Raw genomic sequence first — 27,523 nt, forward strand, 5'->3', positions numbered from 1 at the left:
AATTGAGCGATAACTCTTTTGAAAATTGATACACCATTTAAATAAGCCACTTGATGCTTTTAATAACTCTCTCCTTTCCTTTCATTTTAATGTTGGCATTAAACATTAAGGCATTTTTACCTCTCGTCTCAGCTGCGCTTTGGATGGTTCCTCTTCAACAAAAGTTTACTCTGTTTTCAAATAGTAGTTACTTGCTTTAACACACACATACACAATTATGTATTATTTACAATAAAAGAGAAAAGGTCCTCTGCAACACACGCACACACATTTACACTACTTCTCAAATGAATTATTAGATTATTAGTTTGGGTTTAACATGGTTTCTTTAGACAAGCAAAAAATATAAAACATTTTTCTTGAAAGGTTGAAAGGTGAAATGTTTCCAACTTCAAAGTCAAAGATTGCATTCCTAAGCTAAACTGGTAAACATAGAATATCTCATAATGCACTTACTGAGTGAGCTGAGTGTGGTGGCACATGCCTGTGGTCCCAGCTACTTAGGAGGCCAAGACAGGAGGATCACTAAAACCCAGAAGTTCGAGGCCAGCCTGGGCTACACATTGAGAACCCCCCCAGTCCCCAAAAAAGACTTTTCCAGGCCAGGCGCAGTGGCTCACGCCTATAATCCTAGCACTTTGGGAGGCCGAGACGGGTGGATCACGAGGTCAAGAGATCGAGACCATTCTGGTCAACATGGTGAAACCCCGTCTCTACTGAAAATACAAAAATTAGCTGGGCATGGTGGTGCACGCCTGTAGTCCCAGCTACTCCGGAGGCTGAGGCAGGAGAATTGCTTGAACCCAGAAGGTGGAGGTTTCGGTGAGCTGAGATGGCACCATTGCACTCCAGCCTGGGTAACAAGAACAAAACTCCGTCTCAAAAAAAAAAAAAAAAAAAAAAAAAGACTTTTCCAAAGAATAGAAATTACAGCAGAAATTCTTTTTATTTTATTTTATTTTATTGAGACAGAGTCTTTGTTGCGCAGTGCCACAATCTCGGCTTACTGCAACCTCCGCCTCCTGGGTTCAAGTGATTCTCCTGCCTCAGTTTCCCAAGTAGCTGGGATTACAGGCATGTGCCACCACACCCAGCTAGTTCTTGTATTTTTAGTAGAGACAGGGTTTCACCACGTTGGCCAGGCTGGCCTCGAACTCTTGACCTCAAGTGATCCACGTGCCTCTGCCTCTCAAAGTGCTGGGATTACGGTGTGAGCCACCATACCCAGCCATTGACAGCAGAAATTCTACAGTCACAACATGAGAGCCTAAGAAAGTGATTTCAAGGAAAACACCTCCTTAAAAAAAAAAATCATTGCACCTCTCTGGCTTAGAGAGTTCAGTCCCACAGCTACATATCCTCCTCTCTTTTCCCAAGTATTTCCCAGCAGATTTTCCCAACAAAATCTGAGGCAGTACTCTGCCTTCTCTGCCTCCCAAAACTGGATTCTTTTTCTCTTCTGAGTTTCCTCCCTCTACTCATCATAAAATTAATTCTACCCTAAGACTAACTTATTTATTTTAGAGACAGGGTCTCACTCTGTCACCCAGGCTACAGTGCAGTGGCACCATCATAGCTCACTGCAGCCTCAAACTTCTGAGCTTAAGCCCTCCTCCAGCCTGTCTTCTGAGTATCTGGGACTACATGCATACGCCACCACGCCTAAGACAGATAATTTATCTTCAGTGGGAGTTTTAATTGTTGCTGCTGTAATTATTGGAGGGTCCTAAAATTAAAAGATTTTTAAGGGGTAGGTGGTAGAGAATGACCAGTGTAACTGTTTCATCAGTTTGCCAAGGGTGACATTCTAAAAAGTAGAAATAAAATATAGAAAAAAATAGCAAAGCACTGTTTCAGATGACCATGTTCTATTTATAACATTTAAGCCGGGTGCAGTGGCTCACGCCTGTAATCCCAGAATTTTGGGAGGATGAGGCAGGTGGATCACCTGAAGTCAGGAGTTCGAGACCAACCTGAACAATATGGTGAAACCATGTCTTAAAACAAAAAAACATTTAAACCTAGCAAAAATATCAAATGAAACACTTTAAAAAGGAAGTAATGAAAATACAACTTAAAAGAACGTAAAACCTGCCAGGTGTGGTGACTCATGCCTGTAATCCCAGCAGTTTGGGAGGCTAAGATGGGCAGATCACTTGAGGCCTAAAGTTCAAGACCAGCCTTGGCAACATAGTGACACCATGCCCCCCCATCTCTTAATTTTTTTTCCTGTCTCAGAGTTGCTGTTGCCCAGGTTGGAGTGCAGTTGCATAATCTCAGCTCACTGCAACCTCTGACTCCCGGGTTTAAGCGATTTCCCTGCCTCAGCCTCCAGAGTAGCTGGGACTACAAGGGCATGCCACCACGCCTGGCTTATTTTTGTATTTTTTAGTAGAGTTGGGGTTTCACCATGTTGCCTAGGCTGGTCTCTAACTCATGGCCTCAAGCGGTCCTCCCACCTCGGCCTCCCAAAGTGCTGGGATTACAGGGGTGAGCCACCATGCCTGCCCCCACCAAAATTTTTTTTAATGTAAAACTGTGGGAAAGTTTTTTTCCTTAGTAAAATGGGTTCAGAAAAAAAGTGTCATCAAATAGCAGCACTTTGTAAAATCCCTACTGAAGGTAAGTTGATGCAGTAAGCCTGAGCAACAGAGCAAGAACCTCTCTCTAAAAACAAAACGGAAGCTGAAAAATACTGGACATTTCTATTAGCTTGTTAGCCTTGTTATGTGTGATGCATTAATATATCAAAGCAACTTGCAAGCAAAAGTCAGCATAATAAAAATGAATGAAATACATCTCTATATCTACTGACCTGGAAACACCTCTTTTTGTGATAGGGGAATTGCAGAAAATTACAATACAATCCCATTTGTGTTAAAGAATAAAAGACCCCCTGAAATTATACTTGTTAATGTGTGTAAGTGCACAGAAAGAAAATCTAGAATATGTCCCATAATATGAAGATGGATGGGTTTGGGGAGATAAGTGGGATTAGGGACTGAAGTGCAGCTAGATCATTTTACTTAAGTGTTTACATTTCTTCACAGTAGAACATACATTCATGTTACTTGTGAAATAATTCACTGTCTCGGTAGATGAACAAAATTGTCCTGGATATTCAGTTCATTCTCTACTATCATATTTGAGAAACTTTTGGGATAACATTTAGATGGATTTTGCTTTTTTAAGAGAACACTTCCAGCAGAAGTTTAAGAAGCAGAAATCAGCCAGGTGTGGTGGATCTCACCTTTAGTCCCAGCACTTTGGGAGGCCAAGGTGGGTGGATCACTTAAGCCCAGGGGGTCGAGGCTAGTAAACTGGAATGGCAACACTGCACTCCAGTCCAGGTGACAGAGTGAGACCCTGTCTCAAGAAAAGAAGGTGAAGGGGTGGGGAAGACATCAGGCTGGAGTGGGCAGTCTGGTTTCACCTGCCGGTTCTCTACATACTGCTGAGCACCTTCACTCTAAGCCAGTTTGGGACTATCTTACAGGAAACTATCCAGGATTTTTTTTTTTTTTTTTTTTGCCACCACTCAGCTGGGACCCAGGCAGACAGACCAGTCCAACCAAATTCTCCTGAGGGAGAATTCTGAGACATGCCTTAGGCTGCACTGCTGTGGTTACTAACCCTGCGTCTCTGGAGAACCAGTTTCATTACTCTGTTGCAATGATCTGTTACTTGTTGCTCTGCCCAGTCTATGGTAATGTATTTCATTTTCTTAGTATAGCAAGCATAACCTCCTGCATTAAAGTGGAGGGTGAAACTGGGCTGGTATTTGTGAATAACCAAATTCGATGTCAGTTTCCATGATCTTCCATGGCTGTTGGGGGGCCAAACGAGTATCATTGTCTAGGACAGAGCAGGATGAAAACAGCCTCCCCAAGCATCTCCCACTATTAAAAAGGATGAGAACCAGCTTAGAGATTGAGAACCAGCCACAAAAATGCCCTATGTGCACAAGAAAACCTGCCTAAACAGAGCAATCTTTTTTTTTTTTTTTTTTTAAGAAAAAGTAGTCATTCAGGTTTTATATAAAGGCTCATACCAGAGGTTTTGAAGATAAATGAAAGCACAAAGCCTTTATTGAATTGCAGACTGTGAATAATAAACCCAGTGGTAAGCACTAGGGGCAGATGTGCATAGAAATGCAATTTATAAAATTTCCAAGGCAAACAATTGACATCTTTGAAGAAACTGTCATTAGCTTAAAAAATCTTCTGGGTGTGCAATTCATGGTTTTCATAACTTGGTTGCCCAGTGATATGGCCTCAGGAAATGTTGAGATTTCATAAATCATTTGTATGAAACATCTTTTTCTGGTAAATTCCTTAGTGCCTCTGCAGTGGTAACTAGACAAGATTGGGAAGTTTCAAGATGATTCAAACCTCCAGCACCTCACAGGAATCCACATTTCTTAACACAGAAGACAATGCTAATCAAGGAAGGAAATAAAAAGTTATTAAAAACAGATACTGGCTTCACCAAGGTTTCTAAATACACATATCTATGTATATTCCACTAAAAACGTTTAACCCAATAGTCCTTCACACTTTATATCCAGAAACTACACTAGCTGTCCTCACTTTTCACTGGTAACAATGTGCACTAAGGCAGTGCTGCTTTTTAGTTGCAGAGTGGAGACTCTTGACACTTGTAACAAGCAAGCTTGTGATTTATTTTAGGATTGCAGGACTTACAGAAGACTTTTTAAAAGTGAGTGCTGCAAGTTTCAATATGTAAAAATCACAGAGGATCTTAAAATTAAGAGATTAAAGTTTAGGGACAAAATGACATGATAAATTGCAACTAAACATAAAAGGTAATAATGAAATGGTCTCAGGGAACAGCTATGAATAGCACAGAACCCAAATTGAAAGGTGAAGAAAAATATTAACTCCATGTGGCTGGTAACCCATTTTTCACTGTCCTTGAAAGGCATGGGCTGAGTAACCTCTAAGAGGCAAGTTCTGAGCATCACCAAGTCACTGGCTTTGGGGAATGCTTCTCCAAGTCCTCCTTTCCCTCCCCTACCCAATTCCACCCCACCTCACCAGTCAGGTTTTTGTTTGTTTGTTAAAGACTCGGAGGTCTCAAACTCCTCGCCTCAAGCAATCGTCCAACCTCAGCCTCTCAAAGTGCTGGTATCACAGGCGGGAGCCAACATGCCCAGAGTGAGCAACTTGTTTACTTCATACTTTCTTACTGGTACTATATGCTTTTGTTTCTAGGCATCTTTAAGATAAATAACATTCCCTCAAAATACGTCCAGACTGTCCTTAGGAGAGACCTTCCCTGCTAGCAGGCCACATAGTAGCTCAGTGGTGAAACCACAGACAGAAGTTAAAATGTGAAACTAGAGATGGCATGCAAATACTAATAAAAATGTTCACTGAAATACACAAGTGAATACCTGATTTCCACATTATTAGCTGTTCTTATTGACATAGCTAAAATCTCTCTTAGTAAATCCAGGAAATATGACAAGTTTATAGTAACCCAAGGGCATGCACTACATCCAGCTCTGGTCCCATCTCCTTCTCTTTCAGGCTAAGAGGCTACAGACAAGGTTAAACTCTATAAAGTACACACTTAAGTAGAAAATGTGGAAAGCCAACAAACGACAACAAAAAACCCCTGAGAGAGTATAATAAACATTAGCAGTTTATTAACTAAAAACTGTCCTCAAATATTCAATTCTAGATATCAAATAGATCAGCAGACTTTATAAGCAATTTTTCTGGTAAACAATTTTGCCAATATTCAATGTCTATATATATTTAACTCATTATCTTGGACCAAAAAAAAAAAAAAAAAAAAAAGTTGCTAACCACCAGTGTCAAGTCAAGACAGCCCAGAACAAGATGACCGAGAAAAAAGTTCCTAATTAGGTCAAGTTTTCAAATCATGTAAATAACTTCCACAGGAAAATCTGGCTTGTTTCTTAGCGATGTTAAATATCAAGGAGCATATTAAAATTTGTTCGTTAACATTTATTCCACCCACAAATGTTTTGACAAGATGGCAGGTAGCTATAGTCTTGAGGGTCAGAGGCCAAGGCAAGAGAGATGAGAGAACTCTTTCAAGGAATTTCATATCAAGTCTTTGTTCCCACTTTAATGCTGGAATGTTAACAGCATTCTCTAAATATTTGACTAGATAAACTATAACCCTGATAAAAATTACTATCAACAGTAAATACTAAATATAACTTTTATATTCGATTAGGTTTGTTGGAGGCATTTGTAGAATATTTTGCTCACAAAATACTTTGAGAATGCACCTTTCCAATAATTGAAAAGGTTTAATGAGCTAGGAGAGCAAGAATAGATGGGTAAGAATAAATTCTTCTGTTCATTAATTTTAACATTTCAATATTTATCACAGCAAAATTGGGAATGTCTTGATAGTTTACCATTTAATTTTTGAAAAGACTGTGAAGCAACCAATTGCCTAGAAACATTCTTGGTTAGTGAAACACTGAGAAATCAACATGTTAGAATTCAAGGAACTGATCAAACTATATCAATATTAAAGTAAAACTGAGATGTAGTGATGACCAGTAAAAACGTCAGCAACATTTACTACTAATATGTAATAATGGTGATTTCTAAAGATTTCTACAAAACAACCTTGATAACCACACCGCCCAGTCACTGGAGAGGCCTTTGCAATGAACATGTCACAGCAAGAGAATCCTGTACTTCACGGTGGTCATTTCTCTTTTCCGATCCTCTAGTGTTTCCAGAAACTCCTAACACTAGTCCATAGGTTCAGCCAAACACAACTCCCACTTACCATTTCACTGGGGAGAGAATGAGCGAAAATACATGGAGATATAAGGCTCCAGAGGAAAAAGACAATTAAAAATGCTCACCCTATTGACCATGTCTTGCTCTGTGAAGACTTCAGGAAGATCTGGAGCCAAACCAAATAACCTAATTATTAATGAGGCTCAAAATCCAAATAAAGGTAAAGTACACTCAAAACAGGACAAAAATTTGACAGAATCAACTGTTGAAGACTGGAGGGCAATTACATGTAAAAAGCATAGGTCCTACACATCCAAGCTAGATTTGAAAACCCAGTGCGACACCTCAAAACCAAACAAAGAGGTTCAAAACCAGGCACCTTCACGGCCACCTTAAAGCTGGAGGGAGAAAATGCATTTACTTTTATCATCTAAAAACATAACCAGTAAGGTTTTGTGCTGAGACCTCGTAAACCCATCAGCACCTCTAAAAAACAGTATTTAGATATTAATATTTCTGATGGCCAGGTACACATACATGACTGCCAGAGAAATGTCACCAGAGCGGGGCAGAATTTGTAAAATCCCATTCTCCAAGTATTAGCAAAGGAAGGTTATAATTCATGGATATGAATGGACTATAATACTTAAATGACACATTTCTGATATATTCACAAAATCTTTATAGAAAGTATTAAAACTCAAAAACGAAATAAGATAGGAGTCAATACAGAGATGAAATGTACAAAACAAATGAGCAGGCAAACTAAAAGTTCTTGAAAGTATTTTACTTCAGATTGAAAAATGAACAGCTTCCACACTGTTCACTGCAAGATACACAGTATTCACGAATACAATGCTGGTCATTTGAGGAAATGTATACACACCTCAATTTCTCCTTCATGCTTTTTTTCTTTTAGAAAGATACTGTTTACCAAAAAGAAACTTCAGCAGTACAGGAAAAACTATTTTCCCAATAAATTTACGAAAACCTAAGATTCCCAATGGAATCAAGATTATCTTCCCGCTACCACCACCTTAATATAATCACATGCTTATTGGAACACTAATATTCGCACCCTAAGAGTACATTTACTTTCAACAATGAGGGTGATTCTTTAAAAACAAACAAAAAACAAAACAAAACAAAACAACCCTTCAGTGTGGTAAATGTAACATAGATTTCTGCAAGTATTAAGTGTCTGAAAGAGGCAGCTAATACTGGATTTAATATTATTTTATAAATAATTGTTCCCTTAGCAGTAAACATAAGTCTACACATTCACAATTGTCCTAGAAAATAAATACTGTGATTATGCACAATGTTATGACAAACTATTTCAAAAACAAAAGCTCAACATCTTGATAAAAATTCTGATCAGAATAAAATGTGACTCTAAAATTTAAAACATTGTCAAAATAACATCACATTTAAAATCTTCCACAGTTTACACGAGTACTATGAGTTTCCAGTTTTGGAACACATTTTTCCATTGTGAATTAAAATATGAACATATTGAAAATTGTTAATTTCAGTGATGACATCGGTTTTGGTCTTACTTTAGCATTATTTTCTTTATAAAAAGTTACACTAAGTGTCCATTAATGGTCTGATTGGTCTTCAGTATTTCATAAATGTATATAAAAGAAATTCCTAAAAGCCAATAGTACTTTAAATGTATATATATAAAAGAATCTCATCTCAGAAACGACTGTATTTAACAGAGCCATACACACTGATGCTAAACATAAGAGCTTTCACCCTGAAAGAAAGCATTTTCAGAAATGTCACTTACATTCTATTATATTAAATATTCCCAACTGAGTTTCAAACTCAACAGGTAATGAATAACAGAATTATACATCTCATTGCACTCAAAGCTGACTACAACCAAAATTTACAGTGTGATTGAAACAAGCCAATGTTTAAAAAAGTTTTAATTAACGATAACAATTCCACGAAAGAAGAGGATAAAGAATGGGATGACAAGAAGTATTTGGTCTTAATAAGGCAATACAAAATAGATCCATTATCAAAGACCATTTAATTTTTAAAGATCAACAATACCAAAAGCATAAAGTGGAATATAAGAAAATAGTTTTTTATAAGTATGATTTAATTAAAGCTGTTTACAGTTATTCTCCCACAGTAGTTAAGCATGAATTTTAAAAAGAATAAGAGATGAGAAACAGGCACACGCAGCACACAGGGTTAGAGAAGCCAGCATGCAAAGTCTGTGGAACTCGAAGTTTCACTGCAACAGGAATGAGACCAGACGTGGGTGGCCTTTTTTTTCCTATTAGGAGGAAAGTGGAGAGGAAAAAAAAAGACTGCAAAGGAAGCAAACACAAAGTCATGTAATTGCCCATTGGCCAAGACGACAGCACTATAGAAAACAGTTGCAAGTTAATTTTTAGAGATGACCAGAGATTTTTTCAGTGTTTACACAAAAGTACATAGTACATTTTTTTTTTTTTTTTTTTTTTTTTTTTTACAAAATAAAATAAACATCATTTGCCACCATAAACCTTTTCTTTAGGGAGGAAAAATTTCTGCAGCAGGACACAAGGGTTCTATTAAGTCATTTCAATGCTGAGAAAAACAAATTAAGTAATAGAACTAATCACTTCCCTATATATGGATGTTAAGATGACAATTTAGATTATTTTTCAAACTAATCCTGAGAAAAAATCTGTTTACAATTTAAACAGTAATGTTATGTAAAAAGTATTATTAACAAATCCACTATTACAAATATCAATTTCCTATATGGTCTTCTATATATACACACAATAAAATGGTAAATATATGCAAAAATATTAAAAAAAAAAAAACCATGCACAGATCACTTTCCCCTTTGGAATCTGGACTTCCTATCAGATACCTTTGTTTGCCTTTCCCACCCCATCCTCTGATATTGTTTTTTGTTTCTATCACCCTACCAACACTGAATACTATTTCCTATAACTCTGCATAAAGCCAATGAGAAATATATTTATTTTACATTCAAGCTTTAAATCTTAAAATGACCCTGTTGTAGCATATGACTTATCAGATAAGCAGCCTTTTTTTCCCCCTTTTTTGCTTGCTTTTTGTTTTTGTAGTTGTCAGTCTTCATGATCCATTCTGTGGCGAGCTGGGAAAAAACGCAGTTGCTAAATCAATGTCTGAACAGTGTGAGGCTCCTGAATGTCTCCCAGGAGTCCCTGCGCAACTGTCCTGAGCATGAGATCATTGCACAGAGAAGACAGTCCACCGCACAGCGCCGACTATCTACAGAGGTCTGAGAGGGGCGCGTCCCTCTTGTGTTTCCTCTTTTTGCCATGGTAATACTGATTATTGGATTTGCCTTGATGTTGTTTGTTTGTCATCAAGGAACCATGGCTTGTTTGAGTTGTACCTTGGAAGCCTTTGCTGGAAGAACGAAAGAGCCTTGCTGATCCATGCTGCAGAAAAACAAATGGCCAAAAAGACCCATCAGTATTGGAGAAGAGCAGAGTGTTCTCAAATACCTGGACTTGGGGCAGCTTTCAAAACTAGGAATACGCTGGCTAGAGAGTTACCTTACTGCGCACTGACTTTCCTAGCAGGCAGAAAAAGCTGTTAAATGGGTTAACTCTTTTTAGCTCTACAACCCTTACATTATTTTAATGGAAATACTGAAAAGCATGGACCACTTGCTTGCCTCCTTAACAGAGTTTGTGGGATGTAAAAGTTTTCTTAAGAAACCTACCAACCCAAACATCACATCATAAGTGACACAGCAGGAAGAGGATCTTGGAAACCACAGGCACACTGGTAGGTTGGGGTCCACACAGTTGGCCACTCCCTTCCATCTATTCATAGTCTGTGGTTTTCTTGTGACCCCAGTCCCTTCTGTCAGCCCTGTCACTTGAACTGGTATTTCATGACGAGTCTTTGTCTTGCATACATGGCTAAGGCCGCATACGTAAAGTGAACTCAGTAAGTCAAATCAGACACAAGGTGATGGCCAAGAGGCCTCTTCTCAAGGTTCCCAGCTATAGTGAGCGAGCTGGCCTCAGGCCAGAGCCCCATATCAATGGCTTCCTCCCCTCACTCTGACTCATTACTCAGACAATTACAGGCAAACAAAAAACTTAAACTAGAGTATCTCTGTGGTCTGAAGTCCACGCTAATGTTATTCAACTGACCATACCTGACAGCCAGCTGATCATTTCAACACAGGCAACAAGGTATTGAACATTAAAATATTAGAAAAGGATACATTATTCTCAGATATGGATACTGCCAAGAGGCCTCACAAAACCTCGGTGCCAGCTTACTTCATGTACAACTGTAACATTTTTTTATGTGGTAGTTTGGCTGGAATAACTTGTAAGGACCAGTCAATAGTTTCCCAAAGAGGTTTATGTTACAATGGTGTCTCACAAAGATCCTTAGGACATCCTGTTCCTAGAAGCACTGTCATGAGTTGGAACCTCTTAGAATAAAATAAATTCATTCTTCAACCTAGCATTTTCTTCAATCTCATGATGTATATTCCTCACATGTAGTAAACTCTAAATACTTTCTATCAAACACTAACAATTAAAAACCCGCATTCCACACACCTGAGATTTGTTGGTGCTGTTGGATGTGTTAGTGGTTTGGATGCTTTGCATTTTCCCAACTGCCTGAGAGGACTCCAAGGACACATCTTGCGAGCCTACTCGGTTCCCAGTGGATGGACGGCAGAGCAGCTGTTTCGGGGTTTTGCATGGTGTTGCATCGGAATCCTAACACAAGTCATATGAGTTATAATGTAATGTATTAGTAGTTTAGATACTCAATAATCAGAAAGAAAAAAAAAATCTGGCTAAGTAATCTTACATTAAACATTTGGGAGTTAAAAGAAGCACACTGAAGAATTTACAAAATTAATTGTTTAAATCTTCCTCTAAACATTTAAAGTGACGGATATTATCAGAGAGCTTCTGTTCACTGTTAAATCCACTGTCCACAGTTGACCTTGAAGGAACTCACAGAGGTCTAAGGTTTATTTGTTTTTTTGTTTACAGAAAATGAAAGACTATGGTAAAGAGTGAGGAACCTAGGTTCTAGTCCCTGGCTTCGGCGAGACACAACGTGATGGGCTGAAGGGCTCAATCTCTGAGCGTCTGCAATAACGAATCAGCCAAACACACTGTGTGGGTGGGTGCAGACTTCCCAGCGACAGTGGGCTGAGCCCCACCTATTTTTGGGCTGCCTGGGCCATGACAATGCTACCTCCAGCCCTGGCCCTGGCACTGTAACTAGCACCTCAGAGTTACATTCTCTCAGTTCCCAACACTACACACCTCTCTGTGTCTGTGACATCTAGCTTGGTATTCTGTCCTCCAGAGCATACTGCTCTAGGACCCAAAAAGGCACATAGGGAAATTTTACACAGGAGGATTTATGATTCCATATTGACACACGGTCATCATCAAAACATACAATATTTAGATTACTTTTCATGTCCTACACTTAATAAAGTTAAACTCAAACAGGTAAGCCTGCTTTAGATCTCAAATCAGTAAACCACAATTATCTTTGATTTTAAAAGGTAACTTACATTATTAATTGATATAAATTCTATCAGGATGGGGGAAGAAAAAAAATTCTACCAGAATAGAAAGAGAAAGGAGATTAGAGGTTAACAGAGGATAAGGGAGGGAAGAATTAGAAGAAACTACTACTAAATACAGGGTTTCTTCTTGGGGTGATGGAAATGTTCTAGAATTACTGGAGATGGCTGTACAACATTGTGAATATGTCCTAAAAGCAACTTAACTGCACATTTTTAATGCTGAATTTTATGTTAATTATATCTTTAAAAAATTCAGCCAGGAAGCTGAAAACAATTCTGAGTGAAACAATTTTTTAGACAAGTATATTCTATGTGGTTCCATTTGTATGAAATTCTGAAACATGCAAAACTAATCTATGGTGTTAAAAAATCGTAACAGCTGGGCACGTGGCTCATGCCTGCAATCCCAGCACTTTGGAAGACCGAGGCAGGTGGATCATGAGGTCAGGAGTTTGAGCCCAACCTGGCCAACTTGGAGAAACCCTGTCTCTACTACAAATACAAAAAATTGGCCAGGCATGGTGCACATGCCTGTAATCCCAGCCACTCAGGAAGCTGAGGCAGGTGAATCGCTTGATCCTGGGAGGCAGAGGCTGCAGTGGGCCGAGATCATGCCACTGCACTCTGGCCTAGGCAACAGAGTGAGACTCCATCTCAAAAAAAAAAAAAAAAATCCTAACAGTGGTTCCCTCTGAGGGTGGGGTTAGGGATTGATTAAAGAGTCATGAGGTTGTTCTTTGGGTTGATGGTAATATTTGTATCTTATTAGGATTTTGGGTCATGCATGTGTATGTATTTGATAAAATTTAGTGAATATATGGGCAAGTAACTTAAACCAAAAAGTAATAACATAGTGAAATTTTCAGAAAAATGTTTAGTAAATGTACAATTAAGATTTCCTTATGTGTCAATTTCATATCAAAAAGAAAAAACAGGCTGGCTGCAATGGCTCATGCCTGTAAACCCAGTACTTTGGGAGGCTGAGGTGGGTGAATCACTTGAGTTCAGGAGTTTGAGATCAGCCTGACCAACAAGGTGAAACCCTGTCTCTACTAAAAATACAAAAAAATTAGCCAAGCATGGTAGCAGGCGCCTGTAATTCAAGCTACTCAGGAGGCTGAGGAGGGAGAACCATTTGAACTCTGGAAGCAGATATGGCAGTAAGCTGAGATCATGCCACTGCACTCCAGCCTGGGCAACCAAGCGAGACCCCCGCCCCCAGATCTCAAAAAAAAAAAAATAAAAGGAAAAACAATTAATATTGGAGCCTGGCTACAAGGATGTACAAGCTACAGTATGCTAGGGGAACTGATGTCTGTAATCTACTTTGGAATGGATCAAAGAATAAGATGAATTAATGAACAGAGTGATGGACAGATGGTTAGGTATAAGATAAGCAAGTAAAAGGTTAATGGCAGAATCTAGTGGTGAGTACATGAATGCTCACTAAAATCTGTTCACTTTTGCTGTATGCTTGACATTTTTCACAAAAAAAATGTTGAGAAAAAGTACAAGCATGAAAGTTATTAAAATATCCCAGTAACATGCCCACAAAGGAACTGGCCTTAGCCTTCTAGACAGAGTTAACCCCAGCAAGAGAGCGTGCGTGCGTATGAGTATAGAAGAGCTGAGCCTTTCATACTTACTACATCACTAGAGCTGGACTGTGTGGCAGAAGAGGACGACACTGGACCTGATGAAGAGTTTGAAGAGTGTTTACTAAGAGATTCCGAGGTTTTACTTCTACATTTTCCAAGGGCTTCATTTTCTTCAGATAGATTATTATTACATTTATCTAACTGCTGAGTATCTACTATCAAGGTAACACCATTTCCTGAAAGAGTGGCAAAAGATTGGAAAACGTTTCTTCCCATTAAACACACACAACACAGAAAAGCCTCTAATACTCGGTCAATCAATCAAGGAAAATATCTTACCATTGCACGAAGGCTCAGGTCTATTCTTCAAGCCCCACTGCTTTGATATCCAATCTCTATATGTGGCAACTTCATCTGTTACTCTAATTATCCTACCTAGTATGCTGCATGTGTTTAAAAAGAAAGGGAGAGGGAGGGAGTAACATTAATTTGAAGATAAGAAGCCACAACCAATTTTGACACAATGGGCTGGTTATAGATGGAACTTTTACCTTTCTGTTTCATTGTTGGGATAGTACTTTGCTATTGGTGACACAGCATGACTCAAAACAACGTAGGCATAATCAAAGGCCTGCTTCACTTGCATGGCCCCATATGAACTCCTTCCAACATCATTACCTTTAAAAGAAATATACATAACATAGTAAGCTCGACTGTTGCTTAATATGTACCAAATGTTGACGACTCTCTTCCAGGAGAACAAGGGCCATAGCGATCCCACCAGAGTTGTGCCTGGAATCTGAGCTCTGGGCTGTACCCAAAATTCCACAGTCTCTGAATATGTGCATCATGGAGTCGGTACTTCATTATGGTGCATCAATTGCTGAAATGTATTCTGGCCCATCAAGAACTATCCCATTCCATACATAAACAGTTATGCAAACAAAAGAAATAGCACCCTGTTCACTCCTAAGAGTGAAATCAAGCTACATTAAAAATATCTCTATATTTTTTGGGTTTATATTAGCTATATATATATTTCCCACTCTAAATTATGAGCCCCTAAAAAGCAAGAATCATCTTTCTGAGAAGTCTTCGTGTCCTTTGGCCAAAGGTTTTGAACAGAGAAGGCTCCCATGGAATGTTTCCTCAATGAATAAACACACAGAACTATTAATGCTGATAAGGCAGCTCAATAAGCCAGAAAAGGGTTCCTAGGCAACTACTGTATCCTTCATTCCCTTTCCTTACTCATTTTCGAAGTTTACACATTAAAGCAAATGACTAAAAGCACTTCCACTAAAGTCCAACAATGCAGAATCTAAATATTTTATGATTATATCAGAAAAAAAGATTGCTCAGAAAAATCAGGACACAAGCAAGCAAACAGAACTTCACAAAAGCATGGAAGGAATTTACTTTCTGCTCACTTTCAAGCCCACATGAAGCTGGAAAAAGTACAAAAAGACATGCAAAATCAAAGAGGAAAGAAATAATTCAAAAAGAAAATACATTGTCTCCTTGCACCCTTCCGTTCATGAATTCAGAGATATATTACTATGCTTGCTGCCTCTAAGAACTTCAGAATCAACTCATTAAAGCCTCATTAATTGCTGATAATTGACTGTAATCAAGGCAATTAGAACCCAAGAAAAAGGAGAAGTAGCCACCAAACATGAACCCATCCAAATAAGTGAATAGCCTATTCTACTATACTTTTAGGGTTAATCAGATTCTAGCTCCAACCTATCTAGAAGGCTCCAAGGTGTTTTTCTATTGTCTGTGTCTATTTATTTTGGTGTGTTTGCTCATGAAATATTTTGATGAAAAAAGAATAACAATTAGAAGTTGTTCCTTCATTTTTCATCTAAAGAGAGTTTAAAGTATAATAAGGTGACTGATAGTGCCCTCTCTTTGAATGCCCACAAATTTACCTAATTTCAATACCTGGTTGTAAAGGATCTTCGATATAAAGCATTGATGGCCTGTAGCCATCTAGCATATTTTTCTGTACTTCATCTTTGGCCACATATGAACCACCATCCTTTATCCGGATGCCAGTCTTTAAATAATTGAAGTGTCGTCCATATAATTCAAAAAATTCTATTAAGAGAACACCATAGTTTGTATTGGGGATGCAAGCATCTTCCCTGGGATGTAACTAAAAGCAGAAAAGAAGAAATTATATTGGATTTTTGCTAAATTATCAAGGAGGGGGGAATAAATGATATTCTAACTTCTACAAGCAATAGTATTATAATTTTGGTTTAGCATAATAATCGATAATGGGATAACAGGCTATACTGCTGCTACACACAACACTAAAGCCCCATGATATGGGATTGGAGGGAGACTGTAAGGCTGAATTTTACGGCTGCACCAGGCTGCCAGCAAGGCTGGCTTGGCCCAACACATCAGCAAAGTCCTTCTGACTCATGAGTAGACTCAGGCAGTTGGCAACCCTGCGCCAAATAAACACACCCACTTAAAATACTAAGACTCTAATTCACATACCCAAATAGCAGGTCTCAATTTCAACTAACCTTACAAGATTAGCTGCTTAGAAGACATTCTTATTGTTGACATTTATACTATTTATGCTTACGGAAACCAGGCCATACATTTTGCATGTTAAAATTTGCAAAGAAAAGTCTCAAAAATACTAGAATGTATGGGTTTAAAACCAAAAATAGTCTTTTATAGGAATTTAAAAATACTTATTGGCTAAATGATAAAAATATACCCAGTTTAAAGGGAAAAGCCGTAAGTAATCAAGGAAAGCAATTACAAGTTGATTTAGATTTTTTCCAAAATATTTCCCCAGCTAATTGATCACCTTTGCTTTTAGTGTGTACTACCATGGTATACCCATGAGACTTACCTGAAGGAAACTGACTGCCATTAAAAAGAGACTATAAGAACCAATTCCACCTGTAAATACTTCATTAAGGTCCCTCTGCAATAGGAATTGTTTCAATACTAAAACCAAGTATGGCAATACAGGATATTTCTGAAAAAGAAAATTGTATTTTCAATGAATTCCTGTATCAGCTATCAGCAACAGATCTAAGCATTAAGGAGGGCATTAATCGGTCCTTACGTTATAAAATTTGGTAGAGATACACAACATACTTAATTTCTTATTTAAGAGTACACTAGTACAAAAAAGTAAGCTATAGATAATGAACGGTTCTCCTCTTATATCTAAAATGTAAGACATATCTACATAAATAATGACATCTAAGCACTTGCTACAGGGCCAGGCACAGTGGCTCATGCCTGGAATCCTAACGTTTTGGGAGGCCAAGGCAGGTAGATCACCTGAGGTCAGGAGTTTGAGACCAGCCTGGCCAACGTGATGAAACCCTGTCTCTACTAAAAATACAAAAAGTAGCTGTGAGTGGTGGCAGGTGCCTGTAATGCCAGCTACTTGGAAGGCTGAGGCAGGACAATCACTTGAACCTGGGAGGCAGAGGTCACAGTGAGGCGAGATGATGCCACTGAACTCCAACCTGGGTGACAGAACAAGACTCCATCTCAAAAGGAAAAAAAAAAAAAGGATTTGCTATAGGACAAAAACACTAACAGCATGTATCTGATGATGCTCATTTGTGACTATGGTCCTCTACTATTCATTTGTAAACATATAATAGAAAGAGTTCAAGGACAAAATCACCAACATCTTTTTTTTTTTTTTTTTTTTTTTTTGAGATGGAGTCTGGCTTGTTACCCAGGCTGGAATGCAGTGGCATGATCTTGGCTCATTGCAGCCTCCGCCTCCCGGGTTCAAGTGATTCTCCTGCCTCAGCCTCCTGAGCAGCTGGAACTACAGGCGTGTACCACCGCACCCAGCTAATTTTTGTATTTTTAGTAGAGATGGGGTTTTACCATATTGGTCAGGCTGGTCTTGAACTCTTAACCTTGCGATCCGCCCACCTCAGCCCAAATCCCAAAGTGCTGGGATTACAGGCATGAGCCACCGCGCCTGGCCTCCAACATCTTAAAGCACTAAATCAGTGAGATTTTTAAGAATTACTTTTCTTGGTGGTGCACCACTGTAGACTAGGGACCTTTTTGCCACAGCCCTGGAGCGAACAAGAATCCTGCCTACTGACTTGTACACAGCTGATGACCACACACAGACCACCCCTCCCTTCCACGCTTCACAGAGAATGAGGCAGGGCTACCCGAGAGAACACCTGAGCTGGCATGTGTGTACAGAATGAGTCTACCTCATTCGTTCACTCCTCTTTGCAAGCAACGCCCTAGTCTGGGGCCACTGAGGGAAACAAGGCAGGCACAACATCTTCAAAGAAGTCTTAAAAGCTATTATTACTAGGAGTGGTAAAATCACTACTGATTTTCATAAGCTTATACTTTTGCAAATTGTATCAAACTATGCAAGCACAGAAAAGAACAAAAATATGGAGAAATAAGTGTTTTTAAACATTGTGGACTTGGTGCGGTGGCTTACAACTGTAATCCTAGCACTTTGAGAGGCCGAGGCAGGCAGATCACTTGAAGTCAGGAGTTTGAGACCAGCCTGGCCAACATGGCGAAACCCCATCTCTACTAAAAATACAAAATTAAGCTGGGTATGGTGGCACACGTATGTAGTGCCAGCTATTCAGGAGGCTGAGGCACAAGAATTGTTTGAACTTGGGAGGCAGAGTGTACAATGAGCCAAGATCACACCACTGCCCTCCAGCCTGGGTGACAGAACAAGACTCTGTCTAAAGACAAACAAAAAACTACATTGTGGTTGAAGTTGGTCTAGATACAGTAGCTTTTCTTTCTTTCTTTTTTTTTTTTTTTTGAGACGGAGTTTCGCTCTTGTTACCCAGGCTGGAGTGCAATGGCGCGATCTTGGCTCACCACAACCTCCACCTCCTGGGTTCAGGCAATTCCCCTGCCTCAGCCTCCTGAGTAGCTGGGATTACAGGCACGCGCCACCATGCCCAGCTAATGTCTTGTATTTTTAGTAGAGACGGGGTTTCACCATGTTGACCAGGATGGTCTCGATCTCTTGACCTCATGATCCACCTGCCTCGGTCTCCCAAAGTGCTGGGATTACAGGCTTGAGCCACCGCGTCCGGCCGATACAGTTCCTTTTCAAAGAACATTTAGGGGTCAGGTGTGGTGGCTCATGCCTGTAATCCCAACAGTATGGGATGCCAAGGAAGGAGGACTGCTTGAGCACAGGAGTTTAAGAACAGCCTTGGCGGCTGGGCGCAGTGGCTCACGCCTGTAATCTCAGCACTTTGGGAGGCTGAGGCGGGTGGATCACGAGGTCAAGAGATCGAGACCATCCTGGTCAACATGGTGAAACCCCGCCTCTACTAAAAATACAAAAAATTAGCTGGGCATGGTGGTGCGTGCCTGTAATCCCAGCTACTCAGGAGGCTGAGGCAGGAGAATTGCCTGAACCCAGGAGGTGGAGGGTGTGGTGAGCCGAGATCGCGCCATTGCACTCCAGCCTGGGTAACGAGCGAAAGCAAGACCTCATCTCTACTTAAAAAAAAAAGTTAGCTGAGTGTGGTGGGCACGCCTTTGATTCCAGCGGCTCAGGAGCCTATGGCAGGAAGATCACTTGAGCACACAAGAGGCTGAGGCTGCAGTGAGCCAGGATCACTGCATCCAGGCTGGGTAACAGAGTGAGACTCTGCCTCAGAAAGTGAAACAAAGAAGGAAGGGGAAGGGAGAAAAGAAAAGGAAAAGAAAAGAAACAAACGAAGGAAGGAAGAGAAAAAGAGAGTAAAGGAAAAGGGAGAGACAGAGGAAGAGAGAGAGGGATAGACAGAGGGAGAAGAAAAGGGGAGAGGGAGAGAGAGAGAATGAGTATATGTAAGAAAAAATAATTAGGGAAACATTCAACAGCATTTTATCTGGATATACCATTTTACCCAAAAATTTTGATTCTGGGAATCTTCTTACAAACATTTTCCTTTTGTAAAGCAAGATGCGTGTATGGAAGTATATATGTCAATCCCTTTTTCTAACAGCAAAACAGGAACAACTGAAGAACTGCTAAATCAGGCAGTCACAGCCTTACAAAGGACTACTGCCTGTGTAACCAACAAGAATAAAGCAAACCTGTATGTGCTAACAGGGACGAAATCTCCAAAACATTAAGTTCTTACGAAGGTGTAAGACAATGTGTATGTAGAATGTGCTACTCCTTTTGCTTAAATAGTGAAGAACATAAAGCAACATAAAAAATAACTGACAATTAGAAATTCTATAAAAATGAGCTAAGTATCTATGGTGTAAGGGTAACTCACTTTACACTGTCCTTTTATAGCAGTGAATATTATAATGCATATGAATTTCCATTTTTTTTTTTTTCAAATTAAAAAAATTTTTTTTAATTTACTTTTTTTTTTTTTCTGAGACTAAGTCTTCCTTTATCACCCAGGCTGGAGTGCTGTGGCATGATCTTGGCTCACTGCAACCTCTGCTGGACGGGTTCAAACAATTCTCCTGCCTCAGCCTCCCGAATAGCTGGGATTACAGGAGCCTACCACCGTGCCCAGCTAATTTTTGTATTTTTAGTAGAGATGGGGTTTCACCATCTTGGCCAGGCTTGTCTTGAAATTCTGACCTCGTGATCCACCCGCCTCTGCCTCCCAAACTGTGGGATTACAGGTGTGAGCCACCGCACCCAGCCATGAATTTCAATTTTTAAAAGTTGTTTTTCCCAGAAAAAGAAAATACTAGACATACATACATACACACACACACACACACACACACACACACACACTCACTCTCTCTCTCTCTCTCTCTCACTCTTCCAATAGAGTAGGATTATGGATAATACTTCTTTTGCTTTTCTGCTTTTCTGTCTTCTGTACATTTATGCCAGATAATAATGTCTGCAACATCAAGTATTTAACACATTTTCTTTAAAAACAAAGAAAAAATAGAAATTTTAGAGCTGCTAGAGAAAAAAATTGCGAATATTCTAACAGAAGCCAAAGGAGTTAATGGTTTACGTTAGAGGGGAGAAGGCTGACAATTATCTAATTATGTAAAATGTTCCACAGATCTTGGAAGGAAACAAAACAAAAATAAACTTAAATCATTTCAAAATAGAAGTAAGGAGGCCTGTAGGAACACCTTGAAGGTAATTTAGGAATTAAAATATAGAAAAGGCTCTTAAAATTCTTAACCTATTTCCTGTTTAGAAAAAAAAAAGGGGCAGCTCACTGCCAGCACAGTATTCTTGGTGCTAAAGGGAAATGGGTTAAAGGAAAGGTTCTTAAGGTTCTTAATCTGAATTTGTGGAGATTAAAAAAAGATGGAATCAACTGTGTAGCAGGATTTCATCTCTTCTGCTCTCCAAGGAGGAATCTACAGCAGACAATTTCTTCAAAAGCTTTCTCAACTTTTAATTCTTACTTGAGGTCACATTGTAAGTTAATCACTGACTGTTATAAGCAGGTTCAAAGCAAAACCATTGCACACAAAAGTAAGGTGCAGGCTGAGCATGGTGCCTCATGCCTGTAATCCCAGTGCTATGGAAAGCAGAGGCAGGAGGATTGCTTGAGGCTAGGAGTTAGAGACCAGCCTGGCCAACATAATGAAACCCCAACACTACAAAAAAACACACACAAAAAAAACAGCCAGGTTTGGTGGTTCACACCTGTAGTCCCAGGTACCTGAGACACTAAGGTGAGATGATCACTTCAACCCAGGAATCTGAGGCTGCAGTGGGCCATGATCCAGCCACTGCACTCCATCCTAGGTAACCGAGAGTGAGACCCTAGCTCTATTAAAAAAAAAAAAAGAGAGAGAGAGAAAGAGCGAGCGAGAGAGATGTATTTGTCAGCAACATGGATATAAAAATATCAGAACACCAAGACAGAATCTTAAAATTACATTTCTAATAGTTTTATTGTATAAATACTATAAATTCTCTGACCTTGGTAAAATCTTTGATGAGGTCAGCTGCTCTCACACCATTCTGTACATTAAAGCTGATATCGACTTTCACTTCAGTAAAGGAATCTGTTAATTTAATAATAGGTACCTATAAAGAGAAGAAAGGTAAAATGTCAATGCTTTAACCAGATGAAATGATAAAAAGAGGGGATGGAAGCTTACTAGATATGAGGTCTCATGAGAGCATAAGAATACTGAGTATTCTAAATACGGCGCACCCCAGTAAACCCGGTCTGCTACAAATAACCATATGCTGCGTATTTAGCATTGGGCCCTATACAATACATTTTGTAATTTCTATCAATTGAGAGTTTCATTTGGTGTCCAAACAATTTATTATTTTTGTTGTTTATATTTAAGGTATACATGTTTTGATATACTTGATACACATTCTGAAGTGATTACTACAGTCAAGTAAATTAATATGCCTGTCATCTCATATATTAGCTGACGTATAGTTAAAATGATAATTTAAAACCTTCCTCAATACTTTGGAGAACACTTTCTGAGTGTAAGATGAAGAACTTATGAATGCCAGGTTCTGTGAATGTTTTGTATCATCAAACTGTTTCTAATAAGAAAATTGCTGGATTCTTCAGGGATACACAACAACCCATGTGCATTACTGGTCAGTTTTGCAAATAGCCCAAAAATCAACCTGACAAGATATAAAAATTATTCTTAAAAACTGATAGGATTATTTACACAACATATTAGGGGTTCTTTTTTTTTTTTTTAAAGGCTCCAACTTGGGCAACAAAGGGAGACCCGACCCTAACTCTACAATAATTTTTTTTTTTTTTTTTTTGGCCGGGCGCGATGGCTCACGCCTGTAATCCCAGCACTTTGGGAGGCCGAGGTGGGTGGATCACGAGGTCAAGAGATCGAGACCATCCTGGTCAACATGGTGAAACCCCGTCTCTACTAAAAATACAAAAAATTAGCTGGGCATGGTGGCGCGTGCCTGTAATCCCAGCTACTCAGGAGGCTGAGGCAGGAGAATTGCCTGAACCCAGGAGGCGGAGGTTGCGGTGAGCCGAGATCGTGTCATTGCACTCCAGCCTGGGTCACAAGAGCGAAACTCCATCTCAAAAAAAATAATAATAATAATAATTTTTTTAAAAAAATAAGCAGGGCATGGTAGGGTGTGCCTACAGCTACACATGAGGCTGAGGTGGGAGGATCACTTGAGTCCAGGAGTTCAAGACCAGCCAGGACAACACAGTGATACCATGTGTCTCTAAAAAAAAAAAGAAAAACTGAATAAAACAAACATCTATAAAAATCTGAGTATTTTGTATGATAAAATTGGGTATTTTGCTACTGTTAAAAGAAATGCAGGCTGGGTGTGGTGGCTCATGCCTGTTAATCTCAACACTTTGGGAGGCAGAGGCAGGTGGATCGCTTGAACCCAAAGAGTTTGGGACCAGTCTGGGCAACACGATGAAACCCTGTCTCCATAAAAAATACAAAAATAATTAGCTGGGAATGGCGGGTTCTGTCTGTAGTCCAGTTCCTCGAGAGGCTGAGGTAGAAGGATTACGTGAGCCCAGGAGGTACAGGTTGCAGTGAGCCGAGATTGTGTGGTTGCACATCAGCCTGGACAACCAGAAAACTTTTTATGTGCAAACACCATGACGCTAACAAAATGAAAGAATAATTCACTTGCAATCTAACTGTGCTCACCAAACTTTAATTTTAATTCAAGTTTCATAGATAAATAACTAAGGATTTTAATACAAAAGGCTGCAGAACTTACAGTCGCTTTGTCTAAAACTTTCACTGAATCCTCATCTGCGACTTTGTGTTTCCGGAGAGCTTCTTCCAGAGTCCAGAGGGGTAGGTTCTCCCACTTCCCAAACACCACTAGGTCAATGTCACTGAACACAGAATACATACACAAGAGGGTCTGAAGAAGCTGGAAACTTGTTTTAACTGACATTCATGCATATAGACTTCATTAGTACAATTAAAATCTATTTCCCATCCTGTCCAATGAAGACTAAATGTGTTGGTAATAATGATTTTGTGGAGACGGGAAAGCAATTAATGTCTTTTTTCATAAAGGATTCTGGTACTAAACATAATGACTTTCCTATCTGCATGAGCTTCATTGTGACTCAGAAATATTATGAAGTGATTTAAGCTGGATGCAGAGCAGGTATCCAGCAGGCTACCATTTGTGTTAACACACACATATGTCCTTTTATATGCACAGATATCTCTGAAAGGATATGTAAGAAAAAGCAGGGGGCAGAGGTGGGATTGAGACTTTTCACTATATTGATTTTTGTGCCTTTTCCAAATGTGAACTATGTGAATGTACTAACTATTCATAAAATTTAAGTAAATTTTTAAAGAAAAAGTGATTTTTCATGTTTTATTGAAGCTGAGAACCTAAACAAGAAATATGAACTTGAAGTTGAGTATTTTATGACTTTTGCAGGCCAAGCACATCTGTGGGAAGAATGGAAATTGCCAGGGTCTATCCACTTTAGCACACCTTAAATTGGGGTAAAGTATACCAAATCAAGCTCAAATCAAAAAGCATAATGCTGACTTTATTCTGGAGAGATCAAAATTTAAAATAATAGTAACCTTGATGGAATATCCAAACAATTTCAATTGTTAGAGAGCAAGTATTCACCTTTCAGAGAAACATTACCATTTCCCAAAAAACAGCCTACAACGCTGTGTGTCAAGCGGTCTCATCTGAGAAGACTGAAACTGAACAAGAATCCTGCAAAGACCAAGACCTTTCTCAGAGAAGAGATCTGTACCCTGCATTTCTGGATCAGGATGCTGGAACCGTAACTAGTAGAATGAGTTCTTAATATGAAAGCAAGAGTACGTGCGAGAATGAGTGAGCGAGAGAGCAGGACCTGACACTGTAGAGGATATATAATCAAGACACTTTATCATGATACTACATTAACATCTGTGTGGGTGGGTTAAGTTATGGGACTGAGCAATACTCTGCCAGGTAGTCAATTTCTAAAATTAGTAACTAATTGATTCCACTGCAACATGATCCCTTTTCCATCTCTGTGTACCATCTACATCTTGGTAAGATGTTGTGAAGTGATATTCTACTTTAAGGTAAATCAAATTAAATGCTAGTAAATCCATTTTTGTTTTGTAAATTGGTTTTGTTCCTTACACATTTGACAATCAAAATGAATACACTCTAGGAAAAGGTACAGTCCTTTGAAAGTTTCATGAGTGTACTAACCTAGTAGGTAAATATAGGCCAGTTTTAAAACTTCCAAATATCTGGACCTGAAACATAAAAAGAAGTTATTATATTGAGTTATCAGATAAAAAGTCACCAAGACATGGAGAAATGTCAGTTTTTGCTATCCTCTACTGGTACGTTTTGGTATGACAAGAGCATTTTTTTTTTTTCTAACCCCATGCTTCATGAAGTGCGGATTCTGTTTCACAAGCAGACATTCTGAATATAATTTAAACGTATGTGGTTCAAATATGAAATACGTAGACCAAAATGCAGTTGTCCCTTAGTATCATCAGGAGATTGGTTCCAGTCCCACCATGCCCAAATCTGAAAAGGCTCAAGTCCCTGCTATAAAATGGCATAGTATCTGCATATAACCTATCCAAGTCCTCCCATATACATCACCTCTAGATTACTTATAATACCTAGTACAATGTAAATGCTATGTAAACAGTTGTTATACTGTATTTTAAAAACAATTTGTATTGCTTTTCTTGTTGCATTGTTATTTTTATAGGTCTTTTTTCCCCCTGTGAGTATTTTCAATCCACTGTTGGTTGAATATGGAGATGCAGAACCTGTGGATACAGAAAGTCAACCACAGGAAACTTTCAGAAGTAGTTCAGATCACTAATTTTCTCTCATTATCCAGAAATGAAATCAAAAATCCTTATTTCTTGTTCTCTAAGTAGGAGTCTTCCAATACTAAATTACTAAATTGGGGTCAGACTACTTCAACTATAGGGCAAGTGTGGGCCCTTAGGTCAATTCCACAGAGAACATCAGGCACCATCATTATAACATCATGCTGTGGCATAAAACTGGGATGCATTCCACCTCAACCCATGGAGAAGAGTAGAACTCAGGCAGGACTATGTATGCAGGTAATCATAATAAAAGGATAGGCCAGATGCTGTGGTTCACGCCTGTAATCCCAGCACTTTGGGAGGCCAAGGCAGGTGGATACCTGAGGTCAGGAGTTCAAGACCAGCCTGGCCGACATGGTGAAACCCCGCCTCTACTAAAAATACAAAAATTAGCCAGATGTGGTAACTGGTGCCTATAATCCCAGCTACTTAGAAGGCTGAGACATGAGAATCGCTTGAACCCAGGTGGCAGAAGCTGCATTGAGCCGAGATTGTGCCACTGCACTCCAGCTTGGGTGACAGAGTGAGACTCCATTTCGGAGGAAAGAAAAAAAAGGATAAACAGTGAAACCAGTTCAACCTTTAAGGTGAGATGAACCTGGGAGCCTAAACACAAGCTCATGTTCCTCATCTGTAGGTAGATGTATCATGGCTGGCTAGCAATAGATAGATACATAGATTCAGAGAGAGAGAGAGAGAGCGCGAGCTAGACAGACAGACAGACAGATAGCTTCCACCTAAGAAAGATAAAGGTTAAGTTAGATCAGGGCTTCTCAACATTGCCATTTGGGGGCAGATAATTCTTTGTTTTAAGGGCCTGTACTGTTCACAGAATGGCTGGCAGCATCCATGGCCTCTACCCACTAGGTGCTAGCAGTGCGTACCCAGTCAGGACAATAAAAAATGTCTCGGCTCTTGCCAAATGCCCCTGAAAGCAAAATAACCACCAGCTGAAAACAACTGATTTGAATGACATAAGAGAAAGAATGCAATGTTATGGTCACTGCTCATAAAATATTAGTATCCTCACCTTTTCCCTTTACCTAAAGTGTCATATACTTACTGTCATATAAATACAAGTGTCATATACGTACAAGTTTTGCATACAGTGAAACTTACTTGTTTTGCCAACTGGACAAAAACCTTCCCTGGCTTTCCTACCACCTCCCAGGAGAGTGAATAAAGACAAGCTATAGAACACAAAGTAATGGACTCTATTAATATTACTTTGTGTAATTCTTTGCATACACAAAATTGTAGAAGAGGCCCTCAAAGGTCCCTAAAAAGTGAAGGATTAACTTGGAACCAGTAACAGGCCAAGTGCGGTGACTCACGCCTGTAATCCTAACATTTTGGGAGGCCAAAGCGGGCAGAATGCTTGAGCCCAGGAGTTTGAGACCAGACTGGCGATACAGGGAGACCCAGAGTCTACAAAAAATACAAAAATTAGCTAGGTGTGGTGGCATGCACCTGTTGTCCCAGCTTTTCAGGATGCTAAGGTGGATCACTTGAGCCCAGGAAATCAGGGCTGAAGTGAGCCGTGACCGCACTACTGCACTCCAGCTTCAGCAACAGAGTGAGACCCCCATCTCAAAAACAAACAAACAAAAAAAAACCAGAAGACTTACTACTAGTAACAAAAACTATAAATAAGCCAAGAAGAAATCCTCAGCAAACATTTTGTTTACTGACTGGAAGCTGTCTAAAAGACAATTAGCTGGTCTGAGAGAGATGAAAAAATGGCAATTTCAGGA

The 27,523-nt window shown here is 39.3% G+C and overlaps 1 protein-coding gene across 2 annotated transcripts in view; it reads right to left on the bottom strand.

The window, feature by feature from the left end:
• Positions 1–7,521: 7,521 nt before the first annotated feature.
• The window catches only part of TENT4B (terminal nucleotidyltransferase 4B), a 71,079-nt gene continuing 51,077 nt past the window's right edge, over positions 7,522–27,523 (bottom strand). The window contains exons 3-12 of one of the 2 annotated variants that reach the window (XM_010347829.3): positions 25,120–25,166; positions 23,647–23,767; positions 21,868–21,975; positions 16,825–16,953; positions 15,891–16,104; positions 14,495–14,621; positions 14,283–14,386; positions 13,992–14,038; positions 11,348–11,512; positions 7,522–10,201 (exon numbers count right to left, since the gene is read on the bottom strand). In XM_010347829.3, coding sequence (XP_010346131.2) covers positions 10,025–10,201; positions 11,348–11,512; positions 13,992–14,038; positions 14,283–14,386; positions 14,495–14,621; positions 15,891–16,104; positions 16,825–16,953; positions 21,868–21,975; positions 23,647–23,767; positions 25,120–25,166 — 1,239 coding nt within the window. In that variant the 3' untranslated portion in view covers positions 7,522–10,024. Of the gene's footprint in view, positions 10,202–11,347; positions 11,513–13,991; positions 14,180–14,282; positions 14,387–14,494; positions 14,622–15,890; positions 16,105–16,824; positions 16,954–21,867; positions 21,976–23,646; positions 23,768–25,119; positions 25,167–27,523 lie in introns of both variants that reach the window. The other variant, XM_003937258.4, reaches the window with a different exon arrangement.

Source organism: Saimiri boliviensis, chromosome 1 (genome assembly GCF_048565385.1).
Source record: "Saimiri boliviensis isolate mSaiBol1 chromosome 1, mSaiBol1.pri, whole genome shotgun sequence".
NCBI classification, from domain to species: Eukaryota; Metazoa; Chordata; class Mammalia; order Primates; family Cebidae; genus Saimiri; species Saimiri boliviensis.